The sequence below is a fragment of the Apiospora marii genome, assembly GCF_038362585.1.
Source record: "Apiospora marii strain CBS 49790 chromosome Unknown utg000002l_segment0_segment0, whole genome shotgun sequence".
NCBI lineage: Eukaryota > Fungi > Ascomycota > Sordariomycetes > Amphisphaeriales > Apiosporaceae > Apiospora > Apiospora marii.
This window is the reverse complement of record NW_027117373.1, coordinates 665,621-683,333: the sequence shown is the minus strand read 5'-3', so window position 1 is coordinate 683,333 and position 17,713 is coordinate 665,621. Positions and strand designations below refer to the sequence as shown.

Sequence of the window (17,713 nt, the reverse complement as noted above, 5' to 3'; positions counted from 1 at the left end):
CGTGGGTGAAATTTCTTCACCGAGTTAATTTTTCTTTTCAGATGGTTTGAAATGTTTATGCTTTTTATTTAAAGGCTGACTTGTCCCCAAGTTGGTGTAATTTAATACCTCTTGATTCTTTCCATCATATATCCATCTCTAGCGCATTGCTTTCTCTTGGCAGACCATGCTCCCTCTTGAAACATGGAACTGACTCTAAAAGGACTTCCAGGTCCGTCCCCAGTGCCTGTTTTATTATGATTCTGTGGTTTCGAGGCCGGATCGGTACGTCATCCCGCTGCCGCTGGGCCGTTTTATTAGTCGGCGCCTTGGCTGAAGCCTGTGCGGACCTCGTCGCCGAACGTAGGAAACCAACCATCGCGCTAAGTCTCATGTTGGTGTCCTGTTCACTGCCCAGTATTGGTGAATGGGCCACCATCGCGCTTGCCTAGCAGGTGGCCGGGGTCGGCTGGTCCGTTTATAAGGCTGCGACAATGGCCGCATCGAGGAGGGCTAGGGAGGTGACTTTAAACTACATTTTTTGAACAGGGTCGACGTTGACTGGGTTGAAGTATTGGGTTTGAAATGTAGTCACTAGGGGGCTGGTGGTTGTTACTGTTGTATGGGTGTTCTAATGTTCGAAATTTATTGGTGTTAATTTGTCTGGGAAAGTCCTCACGACGATTTCGTTGCCCCTCTATAGGAGTTGCTTTTGCTGCCCGCCTTTCAGCTGGAAATTGTCCTCGGTCATTCGTACGGCATGTCCAGCTCCCACGCCATCGAGCCAGATTTACAAAAGAATCTCACTTCATTTTCTATGAGTTGCTAAAAACTACTGTCCTTTTGTTCTAACGAAGAAAATCTAGAGAACCCATCCTGTGACATTCTCATCACCGCCCCCAGGCCGCTCAGTTGGTATCATCCAAATCCTCCAAACCCGGCACGTCGCCCTCGCCTTGGACGCAAAGCTCCGAGGCCCGCTCCACGTCAAAGACCCCCTGCTCGTCCGTAAGCTCCTCCTTGCGATGGAAGATGGCCCCCCAGGTCTCGTCCGCGTCCCCGACGGGCGGGAAGTAAGAGCACAGCTTGGCGACCCGGGTGTAGGGGACCCGGAACGTGTACCAGGCCTCGCCCTTTTGATCTCGGCGCATCATGAAGGCGTACACGGGGCGGACGTAGTAGCACACGAGGACCGTCTTGTCCCGGGCGCTGCGCGCGTCGAGCAGGACCATCCGGCAGTCCTCCGTCAGATCATCTTTGTCTTGTTGCGCGAGCTCGAAGGCGCCGCACTCCTCGACCGAGGCGCCGAGGAAGTCGTTGGCGAAGGGCTCGCCCGCGGCCAGGTGCTCGCGGAACGGCTGGCCCCCTTCGCTGGGGCCCTGGCGGGTCTCGGCCAGGTAGTAGGGCTGCCAGTAGTCTTCTTTCTCGTCGACGTTCATGAGCTCGGGGACCAGCTGCCGCCCTATTTCGTCAGTTTTGATAATTCATATGAAAACAAGAAGATTACGGTGGGCGGGGATGGGCTTACAGGCTTGGCCTCTTCGGCTGTGCAGAAGAGTAAGACGTTGACCATCTCGTCTTGTTTCGTCTCGTTGATAAGATGGTATCGGTGTATGCTGAGCAATAAAAAGGTAATTTGTAGTCCAGAATGAGGATGTGGGATCCGATGCTAATTTGGTTGACCATGTGTTTGTTTTGTTTCCCCTGGAGGTTGATGTCATCGTGCGGGACAGCCCATGGGGTCGAACGTCGTGCTGCGCCGTGTCCCATGCACAGTGAGTTCATGGACCCCTACCATACGGCACAGCCACAATCAAAGACACCCAACAGCGTCCCAAGGAAAACCCGTCTTGCAGTAGGAGTGACTACCTCCAAAGGCCAATTATTGTACATAGCTTAACTCGTCGTATTGTATTTTTCAATAAGCCTCATAGAATCAGATCCTGTACCACCTGGCCGTGAGCTACACCAACATCTTCATGGGCTCACAGCAGTTGGTCTCCTTTACATAGAACATCTTGCTACGTAACTGCATCCTGAGAAATCCAGTAGCTAGTCATTGCCTCTTTGAGGTCTTGTGTACACGTCTAGTCACTGTTGTATGAACCCTTTCGAAATATCGACTCAGCCGATGATCAGCGGCAGATCAGCGGCAGGCCCATGAGAGGCAACGATCTCAACAATAGTGAGCATTGTGATCGGGACGAAACCCAAAGATAACGAAGCAAAGGCGTAACTTCAGAGTGGTCTGCCGGCGTCGGTTAACATAAATAGAGCTCGCCATTATGAACATATTCATTTTCCTTAGCCATTTCCAAGCATCTCCATCGTCCTCTATTACCATACAGAAACTATACCACATACTCACTCATATCTATTAGACATTATCTCTAGATCATCCCTTTTCTATATTTCGAAGCTCTTATTCTTTAAGAGGCTTGCCTATGCCCATTGCCGAGTCGTCCTCTCAGACCTTGATAGCATTGATATACCTCCAGCTTCAGCGAACTTATCATGATTTATTCCCGTGCTTTAACCATAGGCTTAGTGAGTTTTTCCCTCGTTACCCTCATTACCCACGCCCATTCGGTGTTGCTGACACGATAATCACCTTTTAGCGACAAATCAGGAACTTACTGTCGGGCCCTATTTAGCAAGCCGCCGGACTTCTCCGTCTGCGGAGGTAGGAATGCCCTTTACGGCGCAACTATGTCAAGGTTCAAAACCTGAGGCCTATGTGTCCCAGCATCCCAAGTAGACAATCTGGGGAGCCGGGACAGGCCGTCTGGACTGCGGGGATCTGTTTCCTGGCGTCCGGGACGTGGGTGGTGGGTTGTATAGATTATGAGGGCGCAAGGGATAAAGGCAAGATCATTCATTTGGATTTGAAAGAGGATTGATGTATTACCAGTATGATACGTAACGCATTCGATATATAAATCACAATTATGCATCCACAATTTGAACAGCCAATGAAAGTTAAGTGCATTGTTTGTTAACATGTGCAATGGTTTCGCCATCCCCTAGAATGAGTCAACTGTCTTAGGCAAACACCTTGCACGGAGTGGTGATTGGTCTCTGTATTCAAATTCAAGTTCAAATTCAAATCATGGCTATGGATTGATAATCTGACCTGCAATGCATTCAATTACTCATCTTCCTTCGACGCTTCCGGACCAAAGAAGCAGCTACCCGACCCCACAACTAATAACAGCAACAACACCCCAGCAAGAGCTCTGTCACCTTCCCAACGAACACCAACATGGATACACCTGCATTTGCACATTCCCAACCCTCACAATGTCCGACCAGAAAGCTCGTATCCGTCCGTCGCATCGCCGCTCTTCAGCCCATCAAAGGCAATCGGCATGTCGAGGTCGCCAAGATTGACGGCTGGAATGTCATCGTCATGAAAGAAGACTACCATGTCGGGCAGCTGGTCGTCTACTTCGAGGTCGACAGCTTCCTTCCTAACACCGAGGTGCGCTTCTGGGAGTACTGCCAGCCCCACAAGGTCCAAGAATACAATGGCCAATGCGGCTACGTTGTTAAGACGTTCATGAAGTATGGTCGGGTCACCCAGGGCATCGTATTCCCCTTGGATGCCTTCTCTGAGATCCGAGAAGCCCAACAAGAACTGGAGGCCAAATTTGGTAATGGTGGAATGGCCGTGAAAGCCCTGCTGGAGATGGACTTCACGGCTACTCTGGGCGTGAAGAAGTACGACTCCGTCTATTTTGACGCAGCTGGCAGTTACGGCCGACCTCCGCCGTTTTTTCCACAGCCAGGCTGCGAGCGCGCTCAGAACATCTCGGGGCTCTTCGAACGCTTTGGTGACACGATGTTCCAGATCACCGAGAAGCTGGATGGTCTTCCCATGACCATCTACAACGTTCGGAAAGACTCTGAACTGTACCGCGCTCTCCCGCAAGACCGCGACAGCAGCACAAAGCGACCCCAGTACGGCGTGTGCGGTCGTGAGAATGACTATGTCGAGCATGAGAAGTCGGTGTTTTGGATGGCGGCCCGGCAGCAAGACATCGTCAACAAGCTGAAACGACTGGGCAAGAACCTTGCCGTCCAGGGCGAACTGTGCGGATCCAGCATCATGCGCAACAGCATGGGTTTCGCCGAAGGCCAGCACCGCTTCTACGTCTTCGGCATCTACGACATTGACCGGGCGGCTTGGATGAGCGCGGACAAGGCATTCGACCTTTGCAAACAGCTGAACCTGACCCACGCGCCGGTTGTGGGCCGGCTGAGGCTGTCGAGCTTTGCGACATCGCTGGACGAGCTCTTGAAGAAGGCCGAAGGGAAGGGTGTCTTGGGCAAGAATCGCGAGGGGCTCATTTTCCGGACGCCGAATAATACCTGGGGGTTCAAAGTCATTGCCAACAGCTGGCTGCTGCAGTATGGGCAACACAAGGTTGATCAATGGTAAACCCCCTATATCATGGTGATTATTGCCAAACAACCTGACTAGTCATTCCCGGATTTTAGAGGCCACAGACACCCAGTCATCTCCATCAAAGTAAAGGGAAGATTATCTGACAATGTGGTGGCAGATAGCGAACAAGGACATGAGAACAGAGGATACGGGATTTGTGAAGCAACCAAGGCGCATGATTTTAGCAATCTCTTATGCGTCTACGCTACTCTATGAAAGCTCTAGATTCGGGGTCGAGGCAGTTCTTATGGTAAAACGCTCAGTACTTGGGCTGGAATGGAAGCGTGGACAGGAATTTGCCCGGGTGTCCTTTGATATCGAGCACGCTAAACAGTTCTTGCAAGATGACCATGAACGACTCTGGTTCCCCCATGTGTTTCCTATCTCGGATGAATCTGCATAAAAGAGAAACGTCAGTGACTGATCACGATGGATATTATTTCATCCTAAAGAGGATGGGGAGCCGTCATACCTAGCTCGCTTGGGACTGCCGTGCTGAAGGCAGAGATGATAGTCGTCGATGGGGAAGATCTCGTCCTCAGTGCCGTTCACAAGGAGCAGTTTCGCACAGGGCTTGTCGAGCGTCCCGTCGTTGAGGAGGGAGAACTTGTCCATGGCCTCCTTTTTGAACCGCTCGAAGTCCTTGCCGTAGCCGAATTTGTAGCAAAGGGTATGTGCCAGGCTGTTGCCGGTTAGTTCCTGTAATGGACAGTATAACGAAACAGATATAAGTGGCGATGGAGGAGAAGAACACCTACTCAAACGGATACTCCAAATGATCCGCATTGTCGAGCCAGACGGGGTCAAACATGTAATGACACCCCCCGCCCAACGCCACAGCGCACCGCAACTTATCGGCGTGCGTGTGCGCCAGGCGGATGCTGTAGTAGCCGCCCGTGCTGAACCCCCAGTTGACGACGCGGCTCTGGTCGATCTCCGGCTGCGCGGCGACCCAGTCGAACATGGAGCTCCAGACACGGTCGGGGCTCGCCGGGTCCGACGCGAGGCCCGGGTTGTCGCCCGTCCCCGGGATCTCCACGATCAGCGTCGCGCACCCCACCTGCCGCCACCCTTCCTTCCACACCGCCAGCTCCGTCCGGTACCCGTCCAGGCCCGTGAAGATGATGACGAGCGGGACCTTGGCGGTGGAGGAGGCGCCCAGGGGCAGGTGGTAGAAGGCTGGGAGGGCGGGGCCGTCGCCGGGGCCGGCGTGCTTGGTGTGCGGGATGGTGACTTCGTGCATGGGGAACTCGTGTAGGCTAGTTTCGTCTGGTCAGCTCTTTGCTCAGTCATCTCCTACCCATGTAAGAGAAAAGAGATGGGGGGTGTGCCAACCCTAGGCCCTTTCGGGCGGCGTCTTTGCCCATCTCCCAGGCGTGGCGCTGCTTCTCTGATCTCGGGGCCGGGAATCGGGCGATCCGGTAGAGCGCCGAAGCCCGTCTGTCATGGTCATGCCCAGTAAGTCAATTAGGCACCTGCGGCTCGGGTAGTTACATAAACCCACAGGTAAAGCTCCGATGCTTTCGGCTTGTCGCCCGCCTTCTTGGCCGATGTCGCCTCCGCGACGAGCTCCTCCGCTTTGGGAAAGAAGCACTGCGCGTACTCGTCCCAGTCGTAGGGTTCCTTGAGATCTCTCTGTTTTCCCACCTCAGCGACTGAATACCACAGGTCACGGGAAGCCACTGCTCAAGGAGAGAGACGGGCGGACTGACCTGGATGATTTCATCCACCACCGGCTGGAAGTCTTTGGTGGTGCCGAACATGAATGGGTACACGCCCATGTCGCACTGCCAATAAGTCTCTGAGTTAACATGATGTCATGTGATGCTCGATTTGGAGCGAGGTGACTGACCAGTGGCTTCCATTTCGTCTCCCACAGCGCCTTGAAGCTCTGGTGATGCACCGCCGGGGTGGAGAGCTTGTCGTGGATCCAGAACTTTCCGCCTGGGCCTGCCATTTTCCACTTTTGGTGTCAGATTTCTTTAAGTGTAGCTGTTCTTCTGAGGATGCAGATCAAGAAAGGTACAGCAATGTATTTCATGGGCTGCAGGGCAGAGATGAGAGGGAACTAATGTATGTACTCCCTGTGGCCCACGTGTCGTCGAATGTCCGGCGATCTGAGCCCCCTCGGACTTCCTGGTGGGGATGCCGGTATTACTAAGTAAGGCACGTTTCTTTTGCGCGGGGTATATCAATGGAGACAATGAAGACAATGGAGACAGTAATCGAAGTCGAAATGGATAGTAGGCATCTAGTATAGGTCGCATCTCTGTTTAGTTTTGAAATAGTTGAAAAGAGTGAAGATGTTATTTCTACGTGTCGTCCAGAGTATTGGCCAAGCACCGAGATTTGCCGATTACTCGTGGCAACAATGTACGGTAAACCGTCGCACCTTGCATTGTGTTAGCAGGCTATTGACTACGGTGGTACACGCGCAGCATATCAAGCATTGCCAGTCTGAATAATAACGACCAGATACGAGCTCTCTGTATTTGCCGGAGCTTTTTGTCTGTTGTCCAAATCAACATCCCCAGTTTTACGAGGTGACAGACATCCTCTGCTAGTCTATGACGCTAGCATCTTGCCCCAGAAGATCGACGTTCAACCCTGTTAAAGAGGCGTGGCCTGGTTTGCTACATACTTGAGCAGACTAACGGGACGGCCCCTTAGGCTGCATTGGGCCCAACGCCAATTTCAGGGGACTGCACGTGTTGGCTGCTTAAGTTCAGATGATCAGTTGTTGGAATCCAAGCCACAGCACGACCAGGTCAACTTACCAAATGAAGCACATCTCAAGTCAAAGTACATCTGGATAGAGTAGACTCGTGATTGCCATAAACTGAATCATTCTTGACTGACAATTAAACTTCATGTCATGAGTATCACAATGGAACAAGAGCAAGATAGTATGTTAAAAGCGTAATTAGTTAATAAGCTACCTGGGGAGGAAATCTTGAAAAGCTACCACGACAATGTATTAAAAATTGTGGTGGAGAAGAAGAGAAGATAAGGAAAGACCTGCTCCGCCTACAGGACATCATGAAGGGGAGAGAGGATTTGTGTGTGGGTGAAAGTCGATTCCCACGTTGCGAGGGAAGAAGGGAGATCCACCACGATATCATGCCGAGGCGCCTTTACATGAGACCCATGTACAGAGCACCGGCGGCGACACCGGCAAGGGCCATGGTGCTGACCTGGTAGCCGGCAGCCGCGGCGACGGGCACCTGGGTAGCGGGAGGAGTGGTACCGTAGCCGCCACCAGTCTGGCTGCCGCTGCCGCTGCCGCTGCCAGAGCCACCAGCACCGCCGGGAGCACCAGCGCCACCGCCGGGAGCACCTCCAGTAGAACCGCCAGTGGAGCCTCCAGCACCACCGGTAGAGCCTCCGGTAGATCCTCCGGTAGAGCCTCCGGAAGAACCACCAGCACCGCCAGGAGAGCCGCCGGTAGAGCCGCCGGTAGAGCCGCCGGTAGAGCCGCCAGCTCCACCAGTAGGGTAGGTGCCCGAGCCACCGCCGGTCGTGGTACCGCTGCCAGCACCAACGGTGGGAGTGACGACGGGGTAACCGCCACCGTTGCCACCAGCGGGCACGGAAGCGCCAGGAGATCCGCCGGCACCGCCAGCAGGGACGGACGCACCGGGAGATCCGCCGGCACCACCGGCAGGCGCAGACGCGCTGGGCTTAGCGCCACCAGTGCCAGGGGCAGATGAGACCGGGTAGCCACCAGCGCCGCCGCCGGGCACAGACGAGGCACCAGCACCACCACCGGGCGCACCGGGCGTGGTCGAGCTGCCGGCGCCGCCAGTGGGCACGGACGAGGCAGGGTAGCCAGCGCCGCCGCCGGGCGCGGACGAAGCACCAGCGCCGCCGCCGGGCACGGAAGAGGAACCAGCACCGCCGCCGGGCATACCGGGCATGGAAGAGCTTCCGGCACCGCCGCCAGGCATGGACGAGGCAGGGTATCCACCAGCGCCACCGCCGGGCATGGAAGAGGAACCAGCACCACCACCGGGCGCACCGGGCATGGAAGAGCCGCTAGCACCGGCGCCCGGAGCGGACATCGAGGCAGAAGGGGTGGGGCCAGTAGCGGGAGTAGTGGCAGGGTAACCACCACCGTTGCCGCCGTTACCGCCACCAGGGGCGGAAGCAGAGCCGGAGGAGGCCGGGTAAGGAGGAGGGGCCTGGACCGGGTAGCCGCCCTGGGGGCTGCGCTGAACACAGCCGCCGGCGTTGACGGTGGTGGCGGTCGCGGCGACGGCGACGACGAGGTTCTTGATCTGCATGTTGGCGGTTGGGTTGGTTGAAAAGACTTGTCGAAAGTGACGAAGTTGTTTTTTGAAGGTGATTGGAGGTGGTTGAAGGGCTAGCGAAAGATTGGAAGCCGAGTGATGATCGAACGAGTGACTGAAGTCGACTGGATTGATGTGATGAGTTGTTGTGATGAGGATTTTTTCTGAGACCAAGATGGGCGAAAGACGGTCCTATTTGAAGTTCGAGATTGGCATCCCAAAGCTTCAGACTTTCGAGCGCTTGCGTCTCGATGACGGGAGGATTGGACTTGCAGGAAACTGCTGCACAGCATGGCTGCGAGAGCTAAAGTGGTGGTTTCCGCATGGCATTGCAAGGCCATGATGTGTGGAACGTGGACAGCAGCAGTATGTCCATGGTGCATACCGGAGGATAGGCTCGATAGCTGCAGATCTCCACCATGCAATCGTATTGTTGACGAAGCGGTGGCATTCACTGCAATGCACATGGCGGTTGCTGTCGGCAATGTGCTTTGGCTGCCGCAGAGTCATTTGGTGAACGCTGTGGATGTTCCACAGTATGCACCAACGACAGGCAATGACAGAAGCATACCGTGATGCTGATGCTTTGCATACGCAGCTTGCCCTTTCGCCTCCTGGACAACTGCCCCTGGCTAGCCCCTGACTAACCACGGGACGGCGACTAGGTGATGCTATAGTCTGTACACGATCTTTAGCGAGTTGGAAGTTAATAGCATATTCATTCTCATCCTGTTGGCGCTGCCTGGTAAAGGCTGCTTGCTATTGAAGATGCCATATTCGTCTCGAGAAGGATGCGTATTGCAAGATTCGTTGACCCATACCGAACGATGTTTACGTAAAGTAGGTTCGGGTGTGCAGCCGTCATACTTCCATTGCGCATCAATGACAGCAGGTGTGAATTGTTATGAGAGCAGATGGTTTCATGCATCTCTTTCCGCGGCATGGACGGGTAATTATGACCAGAAGTTAGAAGGCGAACTCATTCCATATTTTTTCGCGTTATGACATGCAGTCGAAGACGGTACAAGACAAGGCGATGTCCATAACATATGTGGCCGGCTGGCAGTCTGGAGGTAAAGCCATTTACCATTCTCCTAGTGGTCTTCTAGGCACCCTCTGGAATTGACCCTGATACCTTATGAACGGGTGTAGTCCGCGAGATCGATTGAAGGGACACAAGTCATATGGTTCAAATAATCACAAAATGCTGGAGAATGGCCCAATTGGAGTAATTGGTTGCAATAAATGTAGTATGACTCCCACGCGCCTGCTGTCCCGATAGGAGATTGTTGGTTGGCTAAGTCAACCTTCGCTTAAAGAGCAGGAATGCAGGTACGCCAAAGACATTGGCTTGGACAGTGTGAAGTACAGTGTTGTGCACTCATTCGTGAACGGCTCGCCCCAAAGAGGGTGACGTCAGACCCAATGTCTGTACTAACGGGCAACCAGGTAGAACCAGTGAAACGGCCAGTTGCCGGGCGCATTAGCGGAGTCTCAGGCGTCGCGCACTGTGTTTATGCAGGCTATTAAGCTGCTGAGCGATAAGGATTTTGGGAAACGTACAGGGTCCTTATCGAAAGCTGGCCTCTCTGTTTACGATGGAAGTAAGGAGGTCAGCCTCATGGAATGTGATACCAATTCGGAATGATGCACCAGTTTGAGTCAACAAGACCACTTTCAATTGATTGAGTCATTACACGGAGATTCTCACCGACACAGCCCACTTTTCAGTTGAGCTGCTGTCTAAGATGCGGCTGCCGACAAAGCCCGATTCATTGCGATAATGCCCGCGCCGTCCGTGGCAGCCGAGAATGGCAGCCGAGAGGAGGAATGGGAGAGGGAAATCGAAATGGAATGGGAAGAAAGAGCAGGACGTAGCCCGATACGAGAAAACCAAAAGCAGCAGCTCCCTTCGCCGTCCCGAACACCACCCCCAACCGACCCGTTTCCCACTTTCGAGGTCACGGCCTCTACCCCAGTGACGACCCATATCCCACGACCCGACCCTCGAGCCAACGGCCCAGAAAATGGTCGTAAAATGGAGGAGCAACACGATGCACCTGATAGGGCGGCGGCCTTGACGAACGAATCTGTGTCCAACTCCGACAACACCGACGTCGACAACCATCCCCCGGCACCCCCGACAAACCCCAAGGTGCCCAAACGGGCACCGTCAACCAGCAAGAAAGAAGGCACCAGCGAAAGGGTTCGAAAATTATCGGCATCCCAAATGCAAGCTCTCGCGGCTTCGCCTGAGTCACTCCCAGTCGCTGTGGTTTCCGGTGACGAGGAAGCAGTCAATACAGCACCCCTTAGCATGCTGCGCAAACCGAACGGGGGAGAATATCCCATGTCGGCTGGTGCTGTCGAGACAGCAGCACGTCCCTCGATGGCTGAACAGCTTCAGGATAGCATCCAATTGGCCATGAATGGGCAGAAGAAGAGCAAGACGCCAAACTCGACCCCTATCACCAGGACTTTGCCGGAGCCTCTGCGGCCTCATGCGTTTTCGGAGGCGGTTGGGATCGCCCCCCAGATGGCTTCCGAGTTTAGACGGCCGATCGTTGGCTCAAGAACTCTCTCCACGCCGCCCATCAATCGCATGGCGAATACGGGTCCCGTCATTCCGAAGCCCAGTTCTGCCCGCCGCAACTCGTTTAACCCTTCTCGCCCACCTCCTTTGAATCTTGGCCCATCCAGCAACCATGGCTCTCTCCCTCAACGGAAGCCTTCCACAAAGCAGAAACCAGATCCCCCGCCCCCAGCCCCGGATGTTGACCGTGGAGACCGAGGACACAAGACCGAGCTGTCGCCTCCAGCCCCGATTCAAGAATCTGTACCTCTTCCTCCCACATCTCTACATACTCACTTGCAGCTTGAGCTTGCTGGAGTCCGACCTAGTCCATTGTACATATATCGTCATCAGTCTGAGGACATACCCTACGAGTCCAGTGCCGTCAAGTTTGAGCGACTGCTGAATGCCTTGCTCTTACCTCCTTACCTCGAATCCGCCTTGACGTTCGGCGCTTTGGCGTGCCTGGACGCCTTCCTCTACACATTCACCTTGCTTCCTCTCCGGTTTGTCATCGCTATCGGGGTTCTGATCAAGTGGTGGGCCTACCTGTTCTGGAAAGAGGTCAAGTGGATGGTGGGCTATGTCTACCAGGGCATCTGGCGTCTTTGGAGGCGGGGCCGCCGGGGTCGAAGTCCGTCCCGAGGCCCTCGCAATGACGGTGACAGCCGGACCGCCAGCGAAGCCGAGGGGAGCCGAAGCCGGGCACGGGAGCATCTCCATTCCATCGATGCTAAAACCAACTCGATGTCGGAGACGGCGCGCTTGAATGGAAACGGCGGATTGCACCCACCAAAACATGCCCTTCCCCCGAGGAACACGCCAACGGGAGCTCGACATCGTAGGACGAAGTCGATGCCGTCGAATCTCACATCCTTCCACAAGGCCGATCTCCTCCAGGGCGCAGTGATCCTCTGCAGCTCGCTTGCCCTGATGAATGTGGATGCGAGTCGGATGTACCACTTCATTCGAGCGCAATCGGCCATGAAGCTCTACGTCATCTTCAACCTTCTCGAGGTCGGTGACCGTCTACTCTCGGCGATCGGGCAGGACATTCTCGAGTGCCTCTTTAGCTCTGAGACGCTGTCTAGGAATAGCTCAGGGCGGTCCAAGCTCCTCCTGCCCTTTGGCATGTTCCTGTTGACGCTGGCATACAACGTGATCCATGCTGTCTGCTTGTTCTACCAAGTCATCACGCTCAACGTTGCTGTCAACTCATACTCCAATGCCCTACTTTCGCTGCTCATGTCGAACCAGTTCGTGGAGATCAAGGGCAGTGTCTTCAAGCGTATCGAGAAAGAAAACCTCTTTCAGCTTACCTGCGCCGATGTCGTGGAACGGTTCCAGCTGTGGATCATTCTCATCATCATTGGTCTTCGGAACATAGTGGAAGTCGGTGGTCTATCTGTGCCTGGAGCAGGCAGCGAGGCGGATGGGATGGGCTCGGGACCAGGCCCGGTGCACACAGCATCGAACTTACCAGCCAGCTTTACCCTCCTTCCCTCCTGGATGTTCTCAGGCGAAGTCCTGTCACCTTTTCTGATCGTGATCGGTAGCGAGATGCTGGTGGACTGGATCAAGCATGCGTACATCAACAAGTTCAACAATGTCAAGCCTACCATCTACCGACGGATGCTTGACATCTTGTGCAAGGACTATTATACCAATGTGAGTGGCGACATCACTCCACATTATTCTTAACTTATAGACGCAGCTGACTGACAATATCTCTGTAGGCTTTTGGTGCCCCGGCGCTGACCCGGAGAATCGGACTTCCGCTACTACCTCTTTCGTGCCTCTTCATTCGGGCATCGGTGCAGATCTACCACATGTTCCTGTCTACACATTTACCACCGCCAATCCCTACATCGACTGCCTCAACCGACCTTTCGGTGGAATCTTCGGCTCCATCGTCTCCCGCTATGATGGCCGCGCTTGAGCACCTCGACTCTGTAATCCGCAATGCATTGGGGCGTGCTGTTTACGGACACCCTTACTCGTCACCTCAGGAACGGCCGTTCTGGGTCTTCACGTCTGACGACGCCATCGCCCTGCTGACCATGGCGACCTTCTTCTTCCTTGCGTGGGTGGTGCTACTGGTGGTCAAGCTGATCCTGGGCATGGCGCTGCTCCGGTACTCGCGGGACCGCTACGCGGCGACGCGGATGAGGGAGCAGGCCCTCGCGTCGGGGCAGGGGAGCAGCAAGCGCGAGAGCTTCTACCAGCCCGGCAAGCGCATCGGCGGGTTCGGCGCCGTCGAGCTCGGCGAGGACCGCCGGCGCATGATTTACGCCGACGACCCCGAGGGGCTCAAGCGCATGGAGGCGCGCGACCGCAAGGGGGCCGAGATGTCCAAGAAGATGGAGATGGGGGACGATGGGCTGGAGAAGGTTACGCGGTACGAGATGATTGCCAAGAGGATTTGGTAGTGGGATGATGGCCCTCAAGGAAGTAGCAAGTGGCCATCATGGCCATCACGTTTTGTCTTTCAAATTCATGTTGCCGCCGGGTTTGTTTCTTAGCGACGGGTCACTCGTGCGAGGGCATTTACTGGCGTTTGAAGCATAGCGAAGCATCTACATCATAGGTCACTTACAACATTACATCAAAGAACAAGGACCCTTTTCGACTGACTGTCTATTTTGGCCCGACTAAACTTTGATGGGGGAGCATTTGAGCCGAACACGAATTGCCTGTTGCGGCTCTCGTCCAAAGTTTCACAAGAACGGAACGCAAGGTGCAACAAGAATGCACATCACGATGGGCATCACCGTGGTCCCTGAAGTTCATCAAACACACATTTGGTGGGCTCTGAATTGCTTACAGATTTACCTACCTAACATTGCCCGAGATCCGTGTATGCATGCTGCATCGTGCCTCCGGCGTCAATATGCCCGAGCACTGACGATCTAACTGCTCCGGCACTGGGCAACTTCGAGTTACGTAACTCATGAGCTGCGGTATAGTGGCTATGATCAATGCAAAAGCCGGACCTGCTTCATATGGCTTATCCGATCCGCTCTAACATACGTGCAGTCTAAGTATTCACTGTGGGAAGATCCAGGTGATTCTCTCCTGCCTTGGACGGAACAGGCAGGTATATATTTGTCCACACACCCACACATTGGTCGTTTAGCTCGCCAAGCTGCCCCTCCGCAATTTCTCCGAGCACGTTCCAGATTGAGGCGGCATTGATGGCGTCGGAAAACTAAACATAGATATACCCTGTTCTTCTGCCTGCATGGGAACTGTCAGCCAACAATCGGGGCCAGTTGCTTTCACATGACCGGCCATCTTATCTCTCCTAATGTTTGCTATTCCAACAATTTCACGCTGGTCCAGCACCTGTGTGCTGTCAGCTGCATGGTCACCATGAATGACACTTTAAAAGCGACTACCTGCCATCTGGCTAGTTCTCCGACGAGTGATCAACAACGGTTGGCAGCACTTGCAGTGTTTGGGGTATTGGCGTCAGCTAGGGTTGGGGTCGCTACGACGCTGGGGTACCTTTTTCGGAATCAAATCCGGGGTGGTTGCAGACTTGCAGGCTCACCCCGCGCTCCACCCATGTCAAAGAACGCCCAGCAAGGTTGATTGTTGGCGGGGAAGGAAATCCAACCAAGCGCCCACGCTATCAATCCCATCAATTGATGACAATACTCCAGCTTCATGCAGAGGGCCCTCGAGTAATTCTCGGGGCGGCTATGGAACAGTCTAACATTATTGGAATTTTTGCAGAACAGTTCTAGATAGCCTCGAGTGGAGGATGTGGCCCAAATCGATAGGTGCTCGACAACAATGACTGCAGTGCCCAGTCGGCATTAGGGCGCTGTAGGTTTTACAGCGACAAATTGCCAACCCAGCCCCGGCGCTGATCGCCGCGAAGCCGCCCTGTATGCAACACGGTAGAGTTTGGGTTACAGCTTGGCAGCCCTGGCACTTTCCCAAAAAGCAACCATTGCCCGCGAATCAATGCCCACGTGGTGGAGGCTGTTGTTACCCACCCTTGGCGTGGAGTAATTATCGGACTCTTAGAGATCCGGAAAGATTGAAGCTATCGGGATCCTTACATCTCATCTTGTCATGACGAATGCGGCGGCATTGGGAGGGTCGCAGACAGATAGTATGGCGGCAGGTGGTATCGCCGCCAAGCCCATCGGACCTACCACACTGTTAGGCCCGCGCAATGTGTTCCCTCCATAGTGAATTAGGAGATTGCCAACCACCAATTGCCGTCTGCGACCGAGTCATGCCCGAGCAAGACGCCCAGCGGGAGGCCACTAGGATAGCGGAGGAAGCAAAGGACAAGGCACGTCCCCATTCCAGGATGTGCCTTTTGTTAGCGGCTGAGGTAGATTACCTACCCGTTTGAGATATCAGCTCGCCCGGCAGTGTGTGTGCCTGGCTGGCTGGCCTGCATGCGCTCACGGGACCGGAGGGTGTGTGAGGATTCTGCCACCACCTCCGTCCTTGCAGACCGACCGGCCCCTTCGGCAGCATTTGGAAGCCCCGTGCACTTATTGGACCCAAGCGGTGAGGTAAAATGGGACGAGCCACCTGTTTAAATGCCCTCTCCTATCCTCACCATCCAACGATATTGGACTTGAAGGTTTCCTGACCACCAGCCCTCTTCGCCTGCCTGTCCCACGCTCACTCAAAGTCCAATTACCCAATCGACTTGTCCATTCTTTCCAACAACCCTTCAAGACATCCAGAATCCCACGACTACTCTAGGTCCTCTTCAAACCACCACCACCCGCCACCATGAAGTTCACCCGCTCCCTCCTGACCGCGGCCCTCGCGGCCTCCGTGTCCGCCAGCCCGATCGCCGCCGACAAGTCGATCGTCATCGACATGACCGAGCAGGACATGGCCAAGGCCCAGGCCTACGACGCCGAGATCCGTGCCAACGTCGGCACCACCGCCAACGAGTTCACTAACGGCGGTTGCCGCGACGTCGTACTCGTATTCGCACGCGGCACAGGCCAGTCCGGCAACATGGTATGTCCTTACAATATCCGGATGGGACTTACACGCCTCGAGACTGTATGAGCTTGTTACTAATCAATGCGACAGGGAGAGATGCCCGGCCCCGCCCTGGCCAACGCCCTCAAGTCGGCCCTGGGCGACGCCCGCGTCGCCGCCCAGGGCGTGGCCTACTCGGCCTCGCTGCTGGGCAACCTCAACAGCGGCGGCGCGCCCGCCGCCGAGGCGCAGCAGATGGCGACGCTGGTCGGGCAGGTCGCCTCCGAGTGCCCGTCGTCCTCGATCGTGATCGCGGGCTACTCGCAGGGCGCGGCCCTGGTGCACCGGGCGGCGGAGCGGCTGACGGCCGCGGCCCGGGCCCGCGTCGCCGCCGCCGTCACGTTCGGCGACACGCAGAACGAGCAGGACGGCGGCCGCGTGCCCACCATCGACGCCGGCAAGACGCGCATCTTCTGCAACGACGGCGACCGCGTCTGCGAGGGGACGCTCATCATCACGGGGGCGCACAGCGACTACACCGGCAGCGTCGCGCCGGCGGTCAGCTTCATTCAGTCCAAGGTCTAAGGATGGCGTAGGGTCATTCTGGGTGGTCCAATGCAGGACTGCGATTGGTCGGGCTTTCTTCTGTGGTACTGAGCCAGGAATTGAGTGTGGGCGGAGGTGGGAACCTGAAAATTGTCTTTGATGGCAGCCTGCGAAAAAGGGGGCGGGGTTGACGGTGCAATATTGGGAAGATACTCCATACCAGTCAATTCAATATCGTTTCCCCGACAGGATGGTCGTTGCTTAGCTACGGGGACATGAAATCTTGCCAGTAATGTCTTTGTCTTGCCCAGGACTTTGATATCGTCGGCGCCGCATGGGCCAGTGGCTCAATCCCATAAGTGGGCGTTGTAACTTTTGGCACAAGTAGGGACTGTCATCAGAACTGCCATCATTGAAGCCTGGACAGTAATAAGCCACAAGTGCACCAGAAACGCGTCATTGAGTAAGCAAAAACTGGGTAGATGTGCTGTGCCGCGCTTCAATGCAGGGGAAAATTCCTCCCACAGGAGCGCGTTGGCTGTCTTTTTCCTAGCCTGGGGGCACCAGGAATACTCTTAGCACTTGCTTTACCCAGAAGAGGCAATATAGGAAGCTGAGTACGTTACATTGGGAAGATGGCGTGGAGATGATTGTAATGAGATGCAGACTCGAGAGGGTTCGGTTCCACCGAGGCTCTGCCCCTGTGGCACGGTTTCTATTTCGGGCATCGTCGTGCCACCTAACCCCGGCAGCGCGGTAGATTCGTCCCTCTAATGGCCCTACAGGGCTTGCTGCTTTCTAAGCCTTCCCAGTGGAATGGTTCGGTTCCATGAGAGCTTTCCTCCAATGGAAGCACAAGATCCTGAGTTTGCGTGGTCTTGCCAGGGCGGTGCAACGAGCACCGGGCATAATAGT

The 17,713-nt window shown here is 55.0% G+C and overlaps 6 protein-coding genes across 6 annotated transcripts; 3 read left to right on the top strand and 3 right to left on the bottom strand.

Annotated features, from left to right (window-relative positions):
• Positions 1 to 887: 887 nt before the first annotated feature.
• PG985_001928 (uncharacterized protein) lies at positions 888 to 1,700 on the bottom strand (the record flags this gene model as incomplete). The annotated part of the gene is made up of 2 exons (XM_066821697.1): positions 888 to 1,441; positions 1,508 to 1,700. 2 exons carry the CDS (start codon positions 1,698 to 1,700, stop codon positions 888 to 890), a joined length of 747 nt encoding a protein of 248 aa, XP_066689129.1.
• Positions 1,701 to 3,241: 1,541 nt separating this feature from the next.
• Positions 3,242 to 4,420, top strand: PG985_001927 (uncharacterized protein; the record flags this gene model as incomplete). The annotated part of the gene is made up of 1 exon (XM_066821696.1): positions 3,242 to 4,420. One exon carries the CDS (start codon positions 3,242 to 3,244, stop codon positions 4,418 to 4,420), a length of 1,179 nt encoding a protein of 392 aa, XP_066689128.1.
• A 265-nt stretch (positions 4,421 to 4,685) lies between these two features.
• On the bottom strand, positions 4,686 to 6,383 carry PG985_001926 (uncharacterized protein; the record flags this gene model as incomplete). Its single annotated transcript, XM_066821695.1, has 6 exons — positions 4,686 to 4,821; positions 4,899 to 5,108; positions 5,185 to 5,685; positions 5,762 to 5,866; positions 5,931 to 6,061; positions 6,135 to 6,383. The coding sequence occupies 6 exons, from the start codon at positions 6,381 to 6,383 to the stop codon at positions 4,686 to 4,688; spliced, it is 1,332 nt and encodes a 443-aa protein (XP_066689127.1).
• Positions 6,384 to 7,560: 1,177 nt separating this feature from the next.
• PG985_001925 (uncharacterized protein) lies at positions 7,561 to 8,709 on the bottom strand (the record flags this gene model as incomplete). Its single annotated transcript, XM_066821694.1, has 1 exon — positions 7,561 to 8,709. The coding sequence occupies one exon, from the start codon at positions 8,707 to 8,709 to the stop codon at positions 7,561 to 7,563; it is 1,149 nt and encodes a 382-aa protein (XP_066689126.1).
• A 1,789-nt stretch (positions 8,710 to 10,498) lies between these two features.
• On the top strand, positions 10,499 to 13,716 carry PG985_001924 (eukaryotic membrane protein family; the record flags this gene model as incomplete). The annotated part of the gene is made up of 2 exons (XM_066821693.1): positions 10,499 to 12,955; positions 13,024 to 13,716. 2 exons carry the CDS (start codon positions 10,499 to 10,501, stop codon positions 13,714 to 13,716), a joined length of 3,150 nt encoding a protein of 1,049 aa, XP_066689125.1.
• Positions 13,717 to 16,051: 2,335 nt separating this feature from the next.
• PG985_001923 (carbohydrate esterase family 5 protein) lies at positions 16,052 to 16,837 on the top strand (the record flags this gene model as incomplete). Its single annotated transcript, XM_066821692.1, has 2 exons — positions 16,052 to 16,288; positions 16,364 to 16,837. The coding sequence occupies 2 exons, from the start codon at positions 16,052 to 16,054 to the stop codon at positions 16,835 to 16,837; spliced, it is 711 nt and encodes a 236-aa protein (XP_066689124.1).
• Between the last annotated feature and the right edge of the window lie 876 nt (positions 16,838 to 17,713).